This window comes from Pollachius pollachius (genome assembly GCF_949987615.1).
Source record: "Pollachius pollachius genome assembly, chromosome: 3".
Lineage (NCBI taxonomy): Eukaryota > Metazoa > Chordata > Actinopteri > Gadiformes > Gadidae > Pollachius > Pollachius pollachius.
The window spans coordinates 15373377-15393457 of NC_136936.1; the positions used below are offsets into that span (position 1 = coordinate 15373377).

At 50.1% G+C, this 20081-nt stretch overlaps 1 protein-coding gene across 1 annotated transcript in view; it reads left to right on the plus strand.

The window, feature by feature from the left end:
- Positions 1–2033: 2033 nt before the first annotated feature.
- Positions 2034–20081, plus strand: part of kmt2a (lysine (K)-specific methyltransferase 2A) — a gene marked incomplete at its 5' end in the record, with an annotated part of 36243 nt that continues 18195 nt past the window's right edge. Inside the window, 15 exon segments of the mRNA XM_079732154.1 lie at positions 2034–2086; positions 2088–2349; positions 9613–9685; positions 9889–13208; positions 13693–13870; positions 14038–14266; positions 14391–15088; positions 15195–15271; positions 15620–15862; positions 16513–16659; positions 17397–17495; positions 18069–18189; positions 18727–18840; positions 18956–19143; positions 19522–19698. Of these exon segments, the coding sequence (XP_079588280.1) occupies positions 2034–2086; positions 2088–2349; positions 9613–9685; positions 9889–13208; positions 13693–13870; positions 14038–14266; positions 14391–15088; positions 15195–15271; positions 15620–15862; positions 16513–16659; positions 17397–17495; positions 18069–18189; positions 18727–18840; positions 18956–19143; positions 19522–19698 (5979 nt within the window).

A 20081-nucleotide genomic window follows, 5' to 3' on the forward strand; every position in this document is an offset into this window, starting at 1 on the left:
GAAATAAAAGAACTGTTATTATTTAAGATATGGTTATTTGTTTTAGTTTCACTCAAAAATATCACCAGATTTAACCTTTTTTGTTTCACATTTTATTATTTGTATTTGATGACATTTTCTGTTTAATATCCTGCAAGACTATGATCATGTCTTCCACAATATCCCTCTCACCTACCTCCGTTGTGTATCAGAATGCAGTACTTCCAAAGGGTGAGTATGGTTCAGAAATCAGGACACAGAATCGGGAGAGAATACAAGCTGATTTGTGTCGAGAGTGTTCTGTCTCCAGTGTGCACAATGGAAAACATTAAGCAAGCAACTGCTCCTAATGACCTGTATATTCTTTAGTCATTCACTTTGGAAAAAAATTGCCTGATAAATGACTAAATATTAGGCCTAGATTACTCCTTTTTTTAAAAAATAACACGGAATTTGTTACACCAGCGACTACACTCACGATTTAGAATAAATTAAGGTGTGTGTGTGTGTCCATTTAAGAACCCTTTGACTTCTTGCTGTTTAACAGCAGTGGATCTGTGGATCTTCATAGAATACCTTTCTGGACCACATGCTATTCAGTTATTCATGATATTCATAAGTTTAACCGAATAACATCAAGGAAATGGTGTCTAAGCAGTGATGTGTTATCTCTTATTCATCAGCAGTGTTGATGGAATATATCATCTCTATAATCAGAGATAATACGTTTGAATTTGATACCTGGGATAAATCATTCTGGTATTCATTTCACATTTTAAACTTCCTTTTGCTGATTTATTATTTAGATTGGTTAACTTTATTAGTCTTTGATGTGCAGTACTTCCTCCAGTAAAAAATATTACATATGAAATGTGGTTTTATATCTGTGAGCCTGCATCAAGTAGGCAAAACACATTAACATCAGTAATAGCTAGACATGATTTGCAATGCTTTGTTTATTCAGTTAGGACCATTGTACTCTAGAGTCTAGTTCATCAACATTAGGCTGGATGCAGCAGCAGACAGGCAGACTAGAATATAAATCTGTGTTGACAGAGGATTCTGTCCTTCTTGGGTTTGTTGTCCTACTCAAAAAGGATACCCCACAGGGTTCTCAGCACACTTTTACTTGAATGGTTGTGTTAAGTATCTTTCATGTATGTATGTATGTATGTATGTATGTATGTATGTATGTATGTATGTATGTATGTATGTATGTATGTATGTATGTATGCATGTATGCATGTATGTATGCATGTATGCATGTATGTATGCATGTATGTATGTATTTCGTAGAAGGCTTGTGTTCTCAGTGTGTGTTAGATAAGCATCAGTATTTTGGCCTACTACCTTTGCGGAATTATATCTAATATATTACATTGCTTTAAACATATAATACTCAAATATTTTCATACAAAGGATTTGGAAAGCTCTTGGCCAGTTTCGAAAACACAGTGGCATGCTTTGCATTAATTATCCCTTCCAGACTATAATTATATACAATATGTTTGTAGCATTATAAAATGTTGTCCAATTAATCTCCATTACAATTCATAGTCATCTCCGCTAAGCACATGGACACTCATTTTTCTAAGAAAAAAAAAAATATATATAATAATAATATTGTAATTATACAATAAAAACAATATAAAGGAGTAAATAAATACAAGCACTGAACACCAATTATTTGAAAGCAAAATTAAAAGGAAAATCGATAAAAACCTTAATTAACAAATTCTAAATGCAATGTAAATAAATGTGTGTTTCATATATTGTGAGTGGAGAGAGTAGACTGGAGAGAGCAGAACCCGACACATCTATTTTCTATGCTCTATTCCTCGGTCAGTGGTCGGTAACATAACGGTTTTGTTCTTGTGTTTCAACTAAGTTTCCTTTCCCGGGCAAAGCCCCTGAACGTGTTTTGGATTTAGCTACACAGAGTGTTAATGGGAGCTCTAAGGAAATGCATTGTCGGGGTTTCTTCGACTCAACCCCGCAACATGGATAATAATCTCTCGACCAGTGAGAGCAGAATGCTTTGGTGGAGCTTGTTTATGTGGAGTGCTGGTTTAGGGTTCCGCCCACCGACTTCTCTGATCGCAGGGCAGACAGGCAGAGTGTAAAATGGCGCACAGCTGTCGGTGGCGGTTCCCCGCTCGGCCCGGAGGGAGCAGCAACTCCGGTACCGGGAGGAGAGCGGGCCGAGTGAGGGTCACTGCATCCCTCAGGAGTGCCTCGGAGACCCACCAGCCGACCACTGGGCTCGGACCCGGGTTTGATGCAGCGCTCCAGGTCTCCTCTGTGATCGGTACCAACCTGCAGACATTTCGGGATGTTTTGGGAGAATCGAGTGACACGAGCAGCGGAGAGGTAAGAACCGGACCCATCTGAGAACCACACCAGAACCTCTGAGATAAGAGCACAACGCTTAGTCTGGGACCTCTTTGAGTAACTACCTTACACCTATTCAGAGGATGTGCTGCTCCATCAAGTCCTGACTATCTGATCCTGGACCCAAGTGCGACTGATGGACTAACTTGGCATCTCAAAGATGCTCAGCAACTTTGAGTGGGTTGCTGGCCTTTTATCATTAAACGATCCAGGAGCCCGACGGGTCACACTGTGGTCCTGGATGTAGACCACTGTGTTGTTATCTAGCGATGGAGCTGTTTAATGTACAGACTTCTGTTCATGTTTGTAGAGATGCTGGCTAACACTACTCTTAGCATCACTGCTCTCTCTACGGCCAAACCACATCTTAATTTGGTTGGTTACCAAACTCATCCCGTACAGTGAGTGCTTTTTAAAAAATCACATTTCACTATCTGTGAATGTGGTGTATTGTGGCGTGTCTAGCACCAGTGTGACTACCCACCACTTAACTAGATGTGAGATCGAGACATGTGGAGATATCTGGACACACTTTAATAACCACAAGATCTTCCATATCATGTGCAACGTTAACCATAGTAAAGGAGTGCTGTCTCCCTAGACGTCTACCCCACTGAATATCCCAGTTACGGAGACCAGTTTCAAATCACAACATGTCAACTTGATGTGCCAAGATGGTTGAATGGTGGTCCAGCATTAGTTTTGAGGGTAACGGTGTATCCCCTCGCCAGAGGGAAGCCGTCCTAACCCGCACCAGAGCCCCGTCTCAATGCTTGTGTACAATAACCTCCCAGTGAGCTAGCTAAGGAGCTAAAGAGCTACTCGTGTATTTGGGGGGGTCTGGGGCTGTCTGCTCTCAGCGAGGTGTCAACCTTACAGCGAGGCTTGGCTAGCCTAGCAGGCTGGCTAGCTAGCAAGCTAACATCTTGGGGTTCAACTAGGCTCTGCCTGAGAGAGTTACGAGTTACACATCGACCCGCTGTGTTTACACTCGTTCAGACGCCGCTATGCGGCGGGTGGCTTGGTTTAGCGCATAGCTAGCCCGATTACACACTTCTACAAGCTATAGCAATGTTTAGCCAAAACAGCTACCATGCTACGCATTACGCCACGCTAGCCATTGGGGCTATTGCTGATGCATAGGAAAATGGGAGGTGGACATGTTCTCTCCCCCCTCCGCCTCCTCTACACACACGCACGCGCACGCACACATACACTGCGTAGCTGGTAGCAATATAATTTAATGTTTGTGGTCAGTGCTGGCGATGACGTAGGATCGCATTCTTGAGACCTTTACGTTCATCCAAGTATCCACAACGGATGTTTCCTATTTTGTGCGTGGTTCGGGTCGCTGTGATGCAGCAGCCTCCGCCGCTGATCGGGCGCTACAATAACAACGAGCCTCTTCTCGGTGGACCTTGTGATGTGGGGGTGTGTTCGCTTTAGCGAACTACCATCTTCCTTTTTCATGATGAGGAGCACGCGTTCATTGCGGTGGGAGTGTACCGTGGGGCTGCACAACGCGATTCACTATTCATCCGTTTGGTTTTTTAACACATTTGTATTTTAATCAAAAGTGCAAGGATTATTATCAAACAGTCAAAACGTCATTTGTTACCGTTATACTTTTGACGTTGCACTTTTTAAACATTTTGAACAAGGAGATATTTTTTTTTATTTTATATTATTTTTATAATATGCATTATATTGTTATAACACTTATTGAGAGCCGTATAAGTGAAACAATAGCAGTAGCTTGGATGTAAATAGACAGACGTTGTCCTAAAATATCCAGCTGATTGCTGTTGCAGGCAAGGCGTGATGATTGCATTGAGACAGGATGTTATGCCTGCCTGGCCAGACCGGGGCAGGTTTTGTCAGGTGCACTGCAGCCTGCTGAGCCCATGGGGCCAGCCCCAAAAGAGACACTTTACTCCCCCCGACCCTGCTCCCCCCCCTCCCTCCCTCCATCGGGCAGAAAGAACCAAATGCACTTCTGAGAGAGACAATTTGAGAGGCAGGACACTTTTTCTTGTGACAGCTGCCACTTTGGAATAGATTACTGGAGCCCATTGCGGGTGTCTCAAAAGAGCTCTGCTTGTTGGTTCTTCTTAAATAGGGGGTGGGGGTCTATTTGCTTTTACATGTACATGCTGGAAATCTATTTTCAGTCCACCTAAATAGTTATTAAAAATATATTCACGGAGTTTACTATTTACTTATATTTAAAATGTAAAGCCTCTCCTTCAAACACTAAGCGCATACACTGAGCTGTCCAGACGGCACATGTAAATATACTTTGGAAGAGTTTCAAAATAACGTTTTTTCTGTTTGGTTGTTATTCCACTGACTCACAGATTGGGACCAATGTTTAATCTTCTGTACAAAAGTCTGGCTAAATAGAAGTATCAAAACAAAATGTCCTCTTTCTCCAATGGCTACTTTGTGGAAGGGGCTTGGGTCCAGCAGGTGTTTGGCCTATTTAAATGCCCCTTCCCCCATCCCCTCCTCTCCATCCCCAGGACAGAGTGTGGACTGGAGCAGGAAGCATTGTGTCTTTATTCTGGCTCTCACAAAGTGTGGGCGGCTGAAAGAGCACAGGCAAGGATATCAAAGGGTGCAAGGCGAGCCCCCCTCCCCACGGGGAAGCACTGGGAGGAGAATTAGTCACAGACCCTCCCATCAACGCCTTTATTCTGCTACAGCAGGCGGGCAAAGGATTTCACCTGTGTGTGTGTGTGTGTGTGTGTGTGTGTGTGTGTGTGTGTGTGTGTGTGTGTGTGTGTGTGTGTGTGTGTGTGTGTGTGTGTGTGTGTGCGCGCGCGCGCGTCCCCTCTATTGCAACTCGGTGGAGGCGTTTCTTCTCGTGTCTTTGTTTTTACTTGGAGCACCAACTTGGTGTTTGCTTGCTCGCCTGGATGTGTGCGTGTGCACAACCACCACAGCTAGCCCTCCTGCTGGGGTCCACAACTAAACCAGACCTTCTCTCGCTGTATGTTTGTTTTGTGTGCACACCTCCGAGCAAATGTTTAGTAGTTTGACACACACACACACACACACACCATTTGTTGAGTGTTTATTGTGACAACAAAACCATACAATTTATTTGACATGGGAATCGTTTATTGCACTGTCAAGTTTTGTGCTTGGTTGTTGGCAGAAGTGACTCTTGGAATAGCTGCCTTTCCTTTAAGCAGGGTTGTGTCATTGGAAGGGCACAGAACATGAGCTCATCACCAGTTAACATTCCAGGAAGGGCAGAAATCCTACATGTAGAGATCTTCAACAGCGTTCCTCCATGTACAGTGTTTCTTTCTTTGGATGTCTTGGTCATCCATTGGTTGTGAAACAGATGAGTTGTTTGTCGAGGCAATATGTGAGACCACTCTGTGTTGACTTTTGACTTCAATCAAATTCCGTTGTATTTATTTCTGTAGTCCCGTAGAGTTCCCACGGTTACAGCCTCAAAGAGCCTCAGACCCTGTTTATTTACTTGTTTTAATTTACTGGCAAAAAACTAACAAGACCTTCTGGGAAAATGATCACAAAATGACCATAAAGTACAAATGAATGACAAATGTAGCAGCCCTGACAATTTAAACTTGGAAACAAAATGAACTCTCATTTACCCAAAATTTCACGGATGGGGCACTGGAGATGTTAATGTTAAGTGTCTGTGACGGTTTCAAATCGACACTGTGTAGACAGGCCACTGTTGAAATACATTTAATAAAATCCACTTCTGAAAACTTCATCAACTGGGGTGAAGGTGTTTTTCATCGGTACAATATCAGTAATGAAAAAAGGCGTAACTCTGCCCCTTGCAGTTTCTGGTTTCTGCCCCAGTCTCTGTGCCGTCTCCCAACCCAGATATTGTGCTATAACATAGTATATCTACTGGATCCAATATTATGTTTTGGGTTTCCGAGCGTAGTCCCAATCATTTGTTAAATCGCACCATGACTGTAGTTTTTCTTCGATTTGAACACCCAAAAAAAACCGCATCCCTTTTCCTGTCAACGGCGTTGCCTATGTTGATTAATGATTAGCCGTTACACACTTAATTCCTGGATGAATGAATGTATGCAGAATAAGCCATACTGAGTTTTCTGATTCTGAATTACAGGGAACATCGCAGTCTGTCTCGTACACCTATGGATTCCCTGGATGTTTGAGCTTAACTTAATCATCCTGCTCAGTATCAACTATTCCAGTGACTGAAAGAGTTGATACTGACTTGAACCAATTATGGGTTGAACCACTTGAAGTGGTTGATGGTTGTTCTCCGATGGCACAGAGCCTTTTCGCTGCATGTGGTTCATGTAGCTATTAACTGGATTGCGCTCGTATTTCTTTCCCTACTGTTTGTTGAATTGGTATTGTTTAAGCTTTGGTGAGAAAGTTAATGGAAGTAGTCATCTATCTGTTTGAGTTGTACTTCAGGCCATGCTGAAGAACAAAGAAGTGATAATTATGTCAGCTTTCTCACTCAGTGCGTGGGCTCTCAGTGACATGCTGCAGAACCTTAACCATATCCGTTCATCCTTGCTGGGGAAAGGCCCTCTAAACTGCAAATAATACTGTAACTTCCCCAGATGAATCTATCGCTCTCTGTGGTTAATCTAGTTTCAAGACTGGTCCCTTGTGATAGTTTAGATCTGTCTGTAACCTTTCTAGAAATGAAAGAAATCAGTTAACCCGGAAGACGTGGGTATAATCTGATAATGGTACAATTATGTTAATATATTTTTTTTTCTCACACATTGAAGAAAGAAAATACACATAGAATGTGTCTTTCAAAACCCACACTTATTTATTCTCCTCTTCCTCTACTCTGGCGTGACGATACTAATGACATCACCATTGCTCATGACATCACAGTCCGTTACCTGCAGCCTTCACCAGAGTCTACTACAGTGTTTGTTTACTTACAAGCTGCCTTCCTATCAGCCCCGGCCGCCCTACCGTTGAACTCATGGCGTGCCTTGCCTTACACATGCTGCTTCTCCACGCTCCAGCAGCCAGTGGGCGGGCTGGCGGGCGGGCGGGCAGGGAGGAAGCCGAGGGAGAGACAGCGCGTGTTTATGTGTGCGTTTTAGCGCATGGCTGCACAAGGAGCAGGCGCTGGGGCCGATGAAAAGGAGAGCGAGAGCCCTTGTAGCGTGTGGGAGGCCTGTTTAGATTAGGATTTAGGCTAGCTTCTGTGTGAGCGTGTTGAATCCCCCTCTACCCCAACCCACTCCCTCCCGCAAAAAGCCCCTTTCATCCCCGGCAGCTCCCAGGAGACACCGTATAGATCCGGCTCCTTCTGTTGTTTTGTGGAGCATGTGGTCAAGGCGCTGTTTCCATGTCCCCCTTCACCCGCAAGCCTTCCCTCCTCCTGCACGCCCAACCCTCCCCCACACACACACACACTCCCCTGCCCTTCCCTCACTTGTTTACATCCTTCTGCTCGGTTCACGTGAGGAGGGGCTCGGTGGGCTGCCGGTGATTCTTTCACCACAAGAGCCTGTATGTGTGGCTGACGCAGAGCAAAGGAGGAGGGGCAGGGGGTGTGTGTGGTGTGTGTGTGTGTGTGTGTGTGTGTGTGTGTGTGTGTGCATTTGCATGTATGTGTACACACATGGGTGTGTTTTGCGCATGGCAGCAGCATGTGTTAATGTGCCGCAAGCCTGCCTGTGATGTCATTGAGCACTACTCGCACTTCCCAGCGAGTCAGAGCTGTCCATTTGTACCCCCCCCCCCCCCCCCCCCCCCCCCCGGTGCTCTGCATCAGCAGCCTGCACCCCAGCAGCCTTGGGGAGGGCTGGAAATGTGGAGGGCAGAGGACTATGAGGAGTTCAGTAGTATTCACACTGTGTCAAGTGTACTGTGTAATCATACTTATGGCAATGTAGGAGATTCATGCCTCATGTTAAATAATCAAAACATGTCAGGCGTTATTGCTTGAGGAAATGGGAATGATTGAATGTCCCACTCTCCAGTTAATAAACCCAAGTCTTGATATTGGCTAACAAACGATGCTTATTTGACTAGGGATTGCCCCTATGTTTTGATTCAGGGTAAATTTGGATCTATCATTTCTATTCCTCTTTGGGAGGGGTGAAGCCATCACTTCTGTGTATGTGCAATTGTGTACGAGTTTATACACTCAACCAATGTAAACCTCTGCTGGATAGGGACACCTACAACTGGGCTGTGCAGATCTTAACTGCAGCTCCAAACTGTGCTATAAATAAACCACACACACACACACACACACACACACACACACACACACACACACACACACACACACACACACACACACACACACACACACACACACACACACACACACACACACACACACAACAGAGTTAATCAGCTTCCTCTGCTCAGAAGGTATGAGGCTGTAATGGATATGGGTCTATGCCTCATGTGAGGAGTATTACTACAACCTCATGACTATTCAACTTAAGAAATGAAATGCAGATATAAGTGGGCAAGAGAAGACTCTGCTAACTTGAAAACAGAGACCTCTCTCCTAGTATAAAGTGACTCTTGGCTGAATGACATCACTGTTTGTGCGGACACCATAGCAACCGCTGCTGCTACGGCTACCTGGAATGGTAAGCAAGTCAGGTGGTCAGGCCGCCCATATTGTTTGCTGCCAGCAGCACCTATGAGGTCAGGTGAAATGGAAGACCAGTGATCACACAATGCTGTTCAGGCTGAGCTGAACTCTGTCGTTGTCCTTCGGAGAAAGGCTCTCCATGGTTTTGCACCTTGTGTCTTCGCGGTCGTCTCCGACAAGAGAATTTACATTCTTCGGTATGACTCATCAGCAGAGCATGTTACCTTCAGGGAACAGGAAAGCAGTGGTTTTGGCATATCTATTAGTCATTTGGTGCGGCTTGAATGGGCTCCTATTCAAAAGGGGGCTTTGGGTTGTGGTCTGAACTGTATTTGTAACTGCGTGCACCTCATCCCAAAAGCATAGAGACACATGAGAGCACAGAAGTGAGTCAGCATGCCAAAGTCAGATTGAGTATGTTGGTATTTCCATGAAGCACTGAGCCTTGTCTGACTCAAATGTAGGCTAGATACCAGGTCAAGCTTCAGTTCTGTGGCATTCTGGGTTACTCCATTTCAATTTGAAGAATTACCCCTTGTTGTACTTTTGATTTTAATCTATTTTATACATTTTAGCAATAAGTTATATAATAATTCCTAAATATTTATCTTCTCTATTCCTTGAAGGAAGAACCGTTTTGTGGATTTGGAACAGTCCCTGAACACACAAGAATACAGAGCCCTACAGGCACCTCAACAGGTAAACCCTTCTTAACATCTCCTTGTTGTTATCGGTGCATTAATAACGTGGAAATGTAAACCACACGGAACACGGGTCAATACACCATTCAAGGGATTGCTTTTTCACCGGCTGCATGCCTTTTTTGAGTAAAATACATTGTTGTGTTCAAACCACAGGTTGGCCCCCATGCCTCACTCTCTATTGTGTTGCCGACCCCTCAGGTGCGCTCCCGCAGGAGAAGAAGCCCAGAGGTCGCCCCCCACGTTCCCTGACTGCCCAGAAAGCCACAGCATCTTTGAGCTCCCCCTCGTCCCCCGGCTCCCCGGCGGACCGGGCCCCCGAGCGGTCAGCGGACCGGGTCAAACGGCTCCCCGGGAGGCCCCCGGGATCCGGGTCGGGGGAGAAGAGGAGAGGCCGCCCCCCGTCCTCCAACAGCCAGAGGGCCTGGCACGCCGGCGGCCATGCGGCGGCGGGGGAGGACGGCGGGCCGGCGCCGGCCGCAGAGACGCAGGAGGAGAAGGACGGGAAGTCGTCGGCCCGACGAGCGCTGCTGGGCACCGCCCATCAGCGGGACCCTGAGGCCAAGCTGCCCCCCAAAGTGGCCCGTGGCGAATCCAAAGTCACCAAGCTCAAGCGGCTGAGGGAAGTGAAGCTCGGCCCGCTGAAGTCGCGCCTCAAAGCCCTACCGGGCGTTCCCCGGCGCCGCCGCGGCCGCCCGCCCTCCGCCGAGCGGCTCAAGGCGGAGGCGGCGGCGGCGGCAGCGGCCCGGCTCTCGGGCGGCGTGGCCCCGCCCGGGGCCTTCCACGGCGGCCCGGACCAGCAGGTGGAGGGCTACCCCGAGCACAGAGACTCCTCCCCGCCGCCCTCGAAGCTGGGCAGACCCCTGGGGCTCAGACAAAGCCCCCGGCACGTCAAGCCAGTCAGGATGGTGTCGTCCAAGCGCACTGACGCCACCATCGCCAAACAGCTGCTGCAGCGGGCCAAGAAAGGGGCGCAGAAGAAGAAGCTCCTGGAGAAGGAGGCCGTGGCCATCGGGGGCCCGGGGGCCGGCGCTACAGACGCCGGCATCCGGAGGCGGAGGAGGACCCAGCTCAAGAACATCAGGCAGTTCATCATGCCCGTGGTGAGCACGGTCTCACTGCGCATCATCAAAACCCCAAAGCGCTTCATCGAAGACGAGGGCAGCTTCGGGACCCCTCCGCACCACATGAAGATGGCGCGGCTAGAGACGCCCCCTACGTCCGTCTCCACGCCCCCCCAGCTCACCTCCGCCTCCTCCTCGTCCCCCTCTCCTGTCCTGGTATCCTCTACAGCCGCCGCTGCCGCTGCTTCTGGTACCGGGCCCGCCACCCCGGCGGACTCCCTGCCTCCCCCTCCTCCCCCGGCCCCAGACCCCGGTATCGCGTCCCCCGCCGGCGGCCTGCTCAACAACAGCGGCAACAGCACAGCCAACGGACGCTTCAGCAGCAGCGCGGCCTCCTGCGGTTCCAGTGCCCTGTCGCAGCACTCCTCCCAGCTCTCCTCCGCCGAGTCTTCCAGATCGAGCAGCCCTAGCCTGGACGACTCCTCCTGCGACTCCCAGGCTTCGGAAGCCACGCAGGCCCCGTCGGAGACGGATGAGCCCTTCCCATCCTCCCAGGGCGAGATGGAGGACAGTTTGCTGCACAGCTCAAGGCCGTCCTCCCCCTCTTCGGAGCGGGAACACACGGTCGTTGAGCGGGACCGGGGCGTCCGCAGGGCTCAGGGAGTGAGCCGGCCAGGTCTGGGTCCGAGAGGGAGAGGGACGCTGACGACCGGGGCCAAAAAGCCCATTATAAGCCCAGCAACGGGGGTGTTGATGTCCTCCTCCGCCCTCGGTGGCCCTCAGCAAGCGTCCTCCGCGGCCTCCTCCTCTTCCTCTCCTCCACCCCCTCCCCTTCTCAGCCCCCCGCAGCCCCCACAGTCGGCCTCCTCCGCCGCCTCGGCCATCAGCGACCACCACGCCCAGTCCCCCTGGGTGATGCCTCACCCCGTCACCCCCTTCCTGCCCGGGCCCTCTGTGCTTTCCAGATCGCAGGACAAACGCACCTGCCCCATCCTGAGGCAGCCCACCTTCCGTTGGACGTCCCAGCCCCGCAACGAGCAGCAGTGCTTCTCCTCCGCTAAATACGCCAAGGAGGGCCTCATCCGCAAGCCCGTGTTCGACAACTTTCGCCCGGCACCCCTCACGGCGCAAGACGTGGGGCTGATGCCTCAAGGGGGGGGCGGGGGAGCCGCCCAGGTGCAGTTCCAGGCGCCGAGCGGCGGGGCCCCGGCGGGAACCCGTCTGTTCACCCCCTTGCACCACCCGGCGTCACACCAGCACCCGTCCTCGTCCCGTTTCGAAGCCCCGCTCCAGAAGCGCAGCCCGCTGCTGCGCGCCCCGCGCTTCACCCCCAGCGAGGCCCACTCGCGCATCTTCGAGTCGGTCACGCTGCAGCCCTCCTCCGGGAGCAGCCCCGGCTCCCTCTCCCCTCACCAGTCTTCTCATAGCTCCGGAAGAGCCTCACGACGCAAGAGGAGGCGGGCCTTGGGCATGCTCCACGCCCACGCCCGGTCTCCCTCCCATTCCATGACCAGGCGCAGCAGCCAAATAGGCCATGTCCCCCGGGGGAAGTGCTCTTCTGAGCGCTCCAGGTTGTCCAGCTCGGTCTCCAGCAGTAACCCCGGCTCATTGCCGGGGGCGTCAGCCGGTCCACTAGCCACTAGTGCCTTAACTCCTGCGTTCAGCCCCTTCTCCGCTCCGCCACTGGCCATCGCCTCACAGGGGGCCCGAGATGGCAGAAGAGGAGTCACGGAGCAACCGGTCTCTTCGTCCTCCACGTCCTCCTCCGGCACTTCCCAACTATTCCCCCTCTTCCCCTCCAGTGGCCAGGAGACGGGCCGGGGGGCCGGGAAGGGAGAGAGACGCGAGAGAAGCCTGCCGCCCTCTCAGGAATCCGCTCCGAAGGAGAAGGATTTGGACAGAAGTAGAGAAAGGGAGAAGGAGAACAAGAGGGAAGGGAAACGGGATTGGGGGGAGAAGAAGGGCGGCAAGGTTCCCACCCCCGACGCGTCCCCGAATGTAGCTTCCAGCCTCTTCATCGTCGATGGGAGGGAGACCGACGACGGGGCGTCCCTGGCTCCTAAGAAGGCCCCGGGGAGGAAGAAGTCCACGCTGTCCGATGTGGTTCCCGAGCCCGCTCCCACAGAGAGGCCCATGCTCCCCTCGGCCGCTCCGCAGTACTTTGCCAAGGGACGCCTGCATAAGAAGGGCAGACCTTCAGACAAGGAGGCGGAGCCGGCGGAGGAGGAGAAGGAGATGGAGAAACCAAGTGCCGTAAGCCAGCCGTCAGCTGGCCTTCCCGGGCAGCCGGGGCTCCAACAGCCCCCAGCCCCCTCATTGGGCTCCATGCTGGCCCAGGCTGAGAAACAACCTGTGACGGACAGGCAGTTGGTGGGCCTGCTGAAGAAAGCCAAGGCCCAGCTCTTCAAGATAGAGAAGAGCAAGGCGCTCAAGGCTCCGGACCAGCCTAAGATCCAGGTCGGTTGGCATAACCCTTTCGCGCTACTTTTTTTTAATGAGTAATATTACCTTTTCAGTATGAACAACAGTATCAGTAATTCATGGCAATTTGTCCGTTAAATTGGAGCAACTGTCAAGATTACAATTTGGTATGTTTCAAACATAACCGCACGCATAAGTACTCATAAACTTGAAACTGAAACTTGATGGGTTAATTCCATCTATGTACTTGAGGGGAATTCTCTATCTCATGCATCCTGCAGAAAAGAGGAGCAACAATTGCATTGCTGAAATTGTTGCCAATATGTTTTTATGAAAAGTGCGGCTTTTAAGAGTTTTGAGATGCCATATTAGCTTTGTATAAACATAATATGTAAGAGTATTCTCAGGGGAGACTTTGGCAGATACTGCTCTCCCTGCTGTAATTACTTGTATCTCTGGGCTTCAGTCGACACTTGTTGTCCAATTTGGCTCTTATTTCTTTATTTCCTCTGTAACGCAGAGCCAGGAGAGCGACTCGTCGGAGGCATCGGTCCGCGGCCCACGCATCAAGCACGTCTGTCGTCGGGCCGCCGTGGCCCTGGGTCGCAACCGGGCAGTGTTCCCTGACGACATGCCCACACTCAGTGCCTTGCCCTGGGAGGAGCGGGAGAAGATCTTGTCTTCCATGGGGAACGATGGTAAGAGCACAGTCCGTCCACAGGCACAGCGGCACAGTACTAGTGAGTCTGTAGTGTGTTGGGGGGTGCTGTTCGGTGGCATTTACCTTGAGCCTCTTATTGTAACAGGCACAGAATAGAATGAGGTGTGCGTAAGCCGATTGATAACGAGATAAATGTTCCGACAGACAAGTCATCGGTGGCGGGCTCTGAGGAGGCGGAGCCTCAATCCCCTCCCCTGAAGCCAAGGGAGACGCGGGTGAAGACCCCCCAGGATGCCCCTCCGAAGAAGGGGCGGAGGTCGCGGCGCTGTGGCCAGTGCTCGGGCTGTCAGGTTCCGGAGGACTGTGGCGTCTGCACCAACTGTCTGGACAAGCCCAAGTTCGGAGGTCGAAACATTAAAAAGCAATGCTGCAAGTGAGTCACAGTCTGGGAAATAAAGCAAATAGAAATGTGAAAGATGTGCAAAGGCTACTTGTTGTGTATGTTTAGCAGATTTACCCTGTATAGTTGAACTCTAGCTGTATCGGTTTTTCCACAGGGTGCGGAAATGTCAGAACTTGCAGTGGATGCCCTCGAAAATGTTCATGCAGAAGCAGGGAAAGAGCAAGAAGGACAAGAAGAAGAACAGGCTGTCGGAGAAGAAGGAAGGCCTTAATCCTGTCAAGGGCGTGGGCTCGGAGCCCGGCCTCAAGCCTCCACAAGCTGCACAAACCAAGGAAGAGCCTCCACGCAGAAAGAGCGAAACTCCTCCCCCGAAGCCAGGCGAGGAGAAGTTGAGACCACTTCAGTTCTCCCCTGTGGCCATGTCGCCCAGTCCTTCAGAGGAAGCCCCTCCACCCCCTGGCGCATCCCAGCCCCAATCTGTGGCCATCACCCCCACCCTGTCGCCCGACTCCAAGCAGTCCTCCAAGCCCGGCAGTGTCTCTAGCCGGAAGGGACACAAACAGCAGCAGTCGCTCTCCTCGTCGTCCTCCTCCTCATCTTCCTCTTCGACTTCTTCGTCATCGTCTTCATCCTCCTCCTCCTCGTCCTCTTCGGCCCAAAACTCTCCCTCCCCGTCGACACAATCCCAGCAGCAGCAAGAGCTGCAGCAGCCGCCACAGGCCTCAGCCAATCAGGCGCCTCCAAAGAAAGATGCCCCGTCCAAAATTCCGCTGAGTGACTCCAAGAAGCCCCTGCAGCAGCAGCAGCAGCAGCCGTCACAACAGCAGTATTCATCTGCTGCACCTACTACAGGTAGTGCTTCTGTCTTATCTCCTCACATCTCCTTAAGATCATACCCTCGACAATCGTGACTAAATGTTGTATTTCTTTTGTGCACCTTTTCTTTTGTCTCATATAGCCCATGAGTTGAAACAGCCAAAAAAGTTCACTCCTGTCTCTTTTCCACCACCCTGTAAACAAAGCCCAAAAGACAAGGTAGGTGCAGTTGGCAGGCTTCACTATCTAATTATCCGTAGCAAGGCTGTGTGTTTTAAAACTCTGGTGAATAATATTTACATCAAAACGGCATCCTCTCTCCTGTTATTACTGCGTTGTGGCTATTAAGGAACTAAAAGGTTAATGTGTGCCAGTAAAGCTATTACTCATGTTGCCTTGTGTGTGTATGTAAGTGTTTACTTGGCTTAATCCTGCCTGCTTAAGGCTTTGTACACCTTTTATATATTTGACATTTTCATTAGTCAAACCTCACTTCTACCTGCTGTCCACTCATGGCCAATATCACTCCTAACTTTGCACATTCTGCTCCCCTTCTGTGTTCACTAGGAGATGCCGCTGGTCGCTAAACCCCCCAGTAGCAGTACTTTAAACTGGCTGAGCACTCCCTCGACCAGGGGCCAGGCCAAGTCTGTAGCGCCCTTCGACGGAGTGCATCGCATCAGAGTGGATTTCAAGAGGGACCATGACGTGGAGAAGGTGTGGGAGGCTGGCGGCCTCAGCCTGCTGACTTCTGTGCCTGTCACACCTAGGGTGCTTTGCTTCCTGTGTGCCAGCAGCGGCAATGTGGAGGTGAGAAGAGAAACACTTCTCTCCAATGTGTTTATCTTGTGCTTCATCAACCGGCTCCACAATTACTTTGTGGAGTGTGTGTGTGGGGTTGATGGCTGGTTTAAGTAGCTTCACCTGGCCCGAGTCAGACTGGTGCTGGGTAAGGCTGCACAGCTTTTGGTGCTTTTGGCAATCAGGCTTGCAAGATAAACAAGCCGTCCCCACACACACTCTGGGAGATCTCTGACACGGCAGCATGCGACACCTGGTCTGCATACAATATTGCTCCCACTCTATAATAAACCGGATTACATCATCAACTGGTTTGCTTGTGTGGGAGGACCCCAGTAGGGCCACCTGTGCAGCATTTCACCTCTAGCTCATGCCCCATAGGTGGCTGCCTCACAGCACTTATGTGGTGTGAGGCTGAGGTCAACTGCTGCACTCTGACTGTTGATATGTTTGGTGGCTGTTGTTGGGCATTTTACGCCTTAATGGACAGGAGAGCGGTGAGAGACCGTAGGGAAGTAGGTTGAAATAGAGAGGGGATGACATGTAGCATAGGCCCCCAGGCAGGAGTCAAACCTGGGTTGTCTATGTGGTAAGCGCAATAGTGGGGTTGAGCTGTTGGGCTGCTACCATCTTGACTGTGTTTCTTGTTCCCTTCCCAGTTTGTGTTCTGCCAGGTATGCTGTGAACCCTTCCATCTCTTTTGCCTGGGGGAGAAAGAGCGGCCCCTGAAGGAGCAGTGGGAGAACTGGTGCTGTCGGCGCTGCCGCTTCTGCCAGGTGTGCGGACGCCAGCCTCACAAGTCCAAGGTAAGGGGTGTGTGTGTGTGTGTGTGTGTGTGTGTGTGTGTGTGTGTGTGTGTGTGTGTGTGTGTGTGTGTGTGTGTGTGTGTGTGTGTGTGTGTGTGTGTGTGTGTGTGTGTGTGTGTGTGTGTGTGTGTGTGTGTTCCACGTCTATTGCAAAAAAAAAAAAAAAAGGATTCCAGGGCATGTTTTATACATGCACCCATGTGGGGAGGGATAATGTATAGAGGGACTTGCAGGACTTTGTTGAAATGATTTCCGACCTCCAAATCTGAATAAAGCCGTTTCCAGTGGTAAACACTGCAACATTATTGACTTGGGCCTTACTAATCCGTTTAATGAGCTGTTGCTAAAGCTAGGGAAGCCAAGCTAATAACTTCTTGTCAATAACGTGGAATAATTGCTATCTCTATCCATCAAGGGACGGACATAAAACATTTTATTTGACCTCCTTAAATCAAGTTATTTTGTTCAGGGGTATATTAACTGGAAACCAATCACTTAGTTTTACTTGGCCTTGTGTCGACTGAAAGACATCATATAAAATAAAGACCTGCGTCTTGTTATTTCAACTCATAAAACGGTATTACGCTGCGCTCAAATATTTAATTTAATCGGTGCGTCTGCGGTGCCTCATATAGCGACTGCCCATGAACACACTCAGGCGTGCTCAGTCTGTCGCCGCATAGTAATGCAGTGGACTCAGAAGTGTTTGAACCCCTCGTCCCGTCTCACTTCCTCAGCAGCAGCTGTTGGAGTGCGACGAGTGCCGTAACAGCTATCACCCCGACTGCCTGGACCCCCGGCACCCCACCAAGCCCACCAAGAAGAAGAGAGTCTGGGTACGGACTCCCTTATCTTCAGCTGGCGGCCTCACAGATGGATGTGCTCCAGTGTGGGCTGTAGCCTGATGTCTTGTTACTCGACTTGTATTTTCTGTTCTGATATAAACCATGGTGCTACAAAGGGGTGTCCTTGACAAGGAGTTTCATCCGTCGACTTAGATTCATCACGCCAGACCCATTGTCGACTATATTGTTATATATGTGGCTCAATGATGCCTCATTTTTCAGACTTTTGCATGGTTAATGGTTCCGAAATGCTGCCAAACATTATGTTGTTTTTTTTCATGACATTGTGTATCCTTCTAGACTAACCATCTATAGAATGTTTTCTACTTGAAAATCATTAGATAGTGCCTCTTCCTCTACACAAAGATGGAAATCATTAAAGGTCAAGGTCACACCTACATACATTCATTAATGTAACGCTTCAATTGATTGGATTGAATAGGTCAGAAACGTATGCATGGAAACAAATTTATATTGTACTTGACTATACACTATGACCCCAATTGACCATCCACTATGTCCGCCTCCCATCATGTATTAATGGCTGTGCTGTCTGGTTTCTAGGTTTGCACCAAGTGTGTGCACTGCAAGAGCTGCGGCGCCACCAAACCAGGGAAGTCTTTCGATGCCCAGTGGTCACATGACTTCTCCATGTGCCATGACTGTGCCAAGCTCTTTGCTAAAGGTGAGATCACATGTGCGGAAGTCCTCAAGTACCGCATTTGAAACTAGCAGAAGCTAGCGGCTAGCACGGCCAGCAGCCCCGGGGAGTGCCTCTCACTTCCTGTAATTATAGGTCATGGATGCACGGGCGGCCGGCTTCATTGGTTGACAAGTCGTTTCCGTTTAGAGGTTTTTACTGTCATATTTTCTCTGGATCTACTGACAACTTTATCCCTGACAGCGCTGTTTACCCCTGTTTTTCATTATTTTGATACTTAAACACGGGGGACTAGGGACGTTTCCGAATGCTGTAATGTAGGGCACCGAGATTATTTTGAGAATGAAATGCATATATTTGTACAAAGTCTGCATGGACTTCTGCTGCAGACATTTGTGTCTGCAGTCCTCTGAATCCTAAAGTCCTATTTCTGTCTGCGAGGCTGATCTAGCCCATCCACATCCCGAGCGTATGGTACCACCGTTTGTACTCATTGGCCGAATCCCGTATTTTTTTTTTTAAACTTAACCGAACCCCTGCTGTGATCCTGTCTCCCTCCAGGGAACTTCTGTCCACTGTGTGACAAGTGCTACGACGACGACGACTACGACAGCAAGATGATGCAGTGCGCCCGCTGCGAGCACTGGGTCCACGCCAAGTGCGAGAACCTCACAGGTTTGTGCGTCCATCTGTCCGTCTGTCCGTGTGTTTGTGTCCCTGCCTGTGGACGATGCCCCGAACGCGACTATTAACGGGCTCGTCGCGTTCTGCCTCCTCCCGTCCCCTCCAGACGAGCTGTACGAGCTGGTGTCCAAGCTGCCGGAGAGCCTGCCGTACACCTGCTCCACCTGCTGCAAGGAGCGGCAGCCGGCGGCGTGGAGGACGGCCCTGGAGGAGGAGCTGCAGGGCTGCGTGCGCCACGTCCTGACCGCGCTGCTCAACTCACGCACGTCCACACACGTGCTGCGCTACAGACAAGTGAGAAGGGGACGCTGGTGTTGTTGTTATGGGTATTATTAGAACGAGCTCCGCGCCCATAGCATGTCTGTTCCACGTAGACAGACGATGGTGACTAATGCACTACCGGAAGAATATACATTTATAGGTTAATTAAATTTAGCAATGTCCTTTAAACCTCTTCTTTGTTTTTAAAGAATGATGCATCCGATGTGTTATTTTTTTTTTTCTTCTTCTCCACCATTGCTTATTAATTGCATAAAACTGAGGTCGGGTTTCGTTTGTGAGCAATCTAGTACCAAAGCTGACAGCAACATCCACATTAGTCTTTTAAAATGTGCCGAGTGTGCATTCACGGCCACACATGGACCGTTCTAAGTCAACCTCCCATTGTTCCAGGCGGCGAAACCTCCGGAGTTGAACCCAGAGACGGAGGAGAGCCTTCCGTCCCGGCGCTCCCCCGAGGGTCCCGACCCCCCGGTCCTGACCGAGGCGACCCCCTCCGTCCCCAGCGACTCCCCTCCGGACCTGGAGTCTGTGGAGAGGAAACTGGACCAGGGCCGCTACAAGTCAGTGGTGAGTGTGTGGCCCCCGCCTCCCAAGGGGTCCTGTCATCGGACCTCTGGCGTCCACGCTCCGGACCGGGTACATTTCTAATACCAGGAGGTGGCGTTATGAGGGCCGCTGTCATAATTTACATAAAACTAGCGTTGCTGTTGCTGTTTGTGCAGCTTTTCCCCTTTCAATCATCAGGCATGTTTTTGTGGCATTTCCCTTGTGTATTCTCAGTTCCGTTAAATCCATCCTGTTATTGCGGATACACGATGCAGCAAAACATTCAGATGTTGTTCAACTTATTTCCTAATGCAAAAGCCTGGGTTTAGCTCAGAGAGCAGTGAACAACTCATCATAAAAGATGGAGGCAGGAACAGAGTCCAAGTCAAGTGGGTTTCAATATA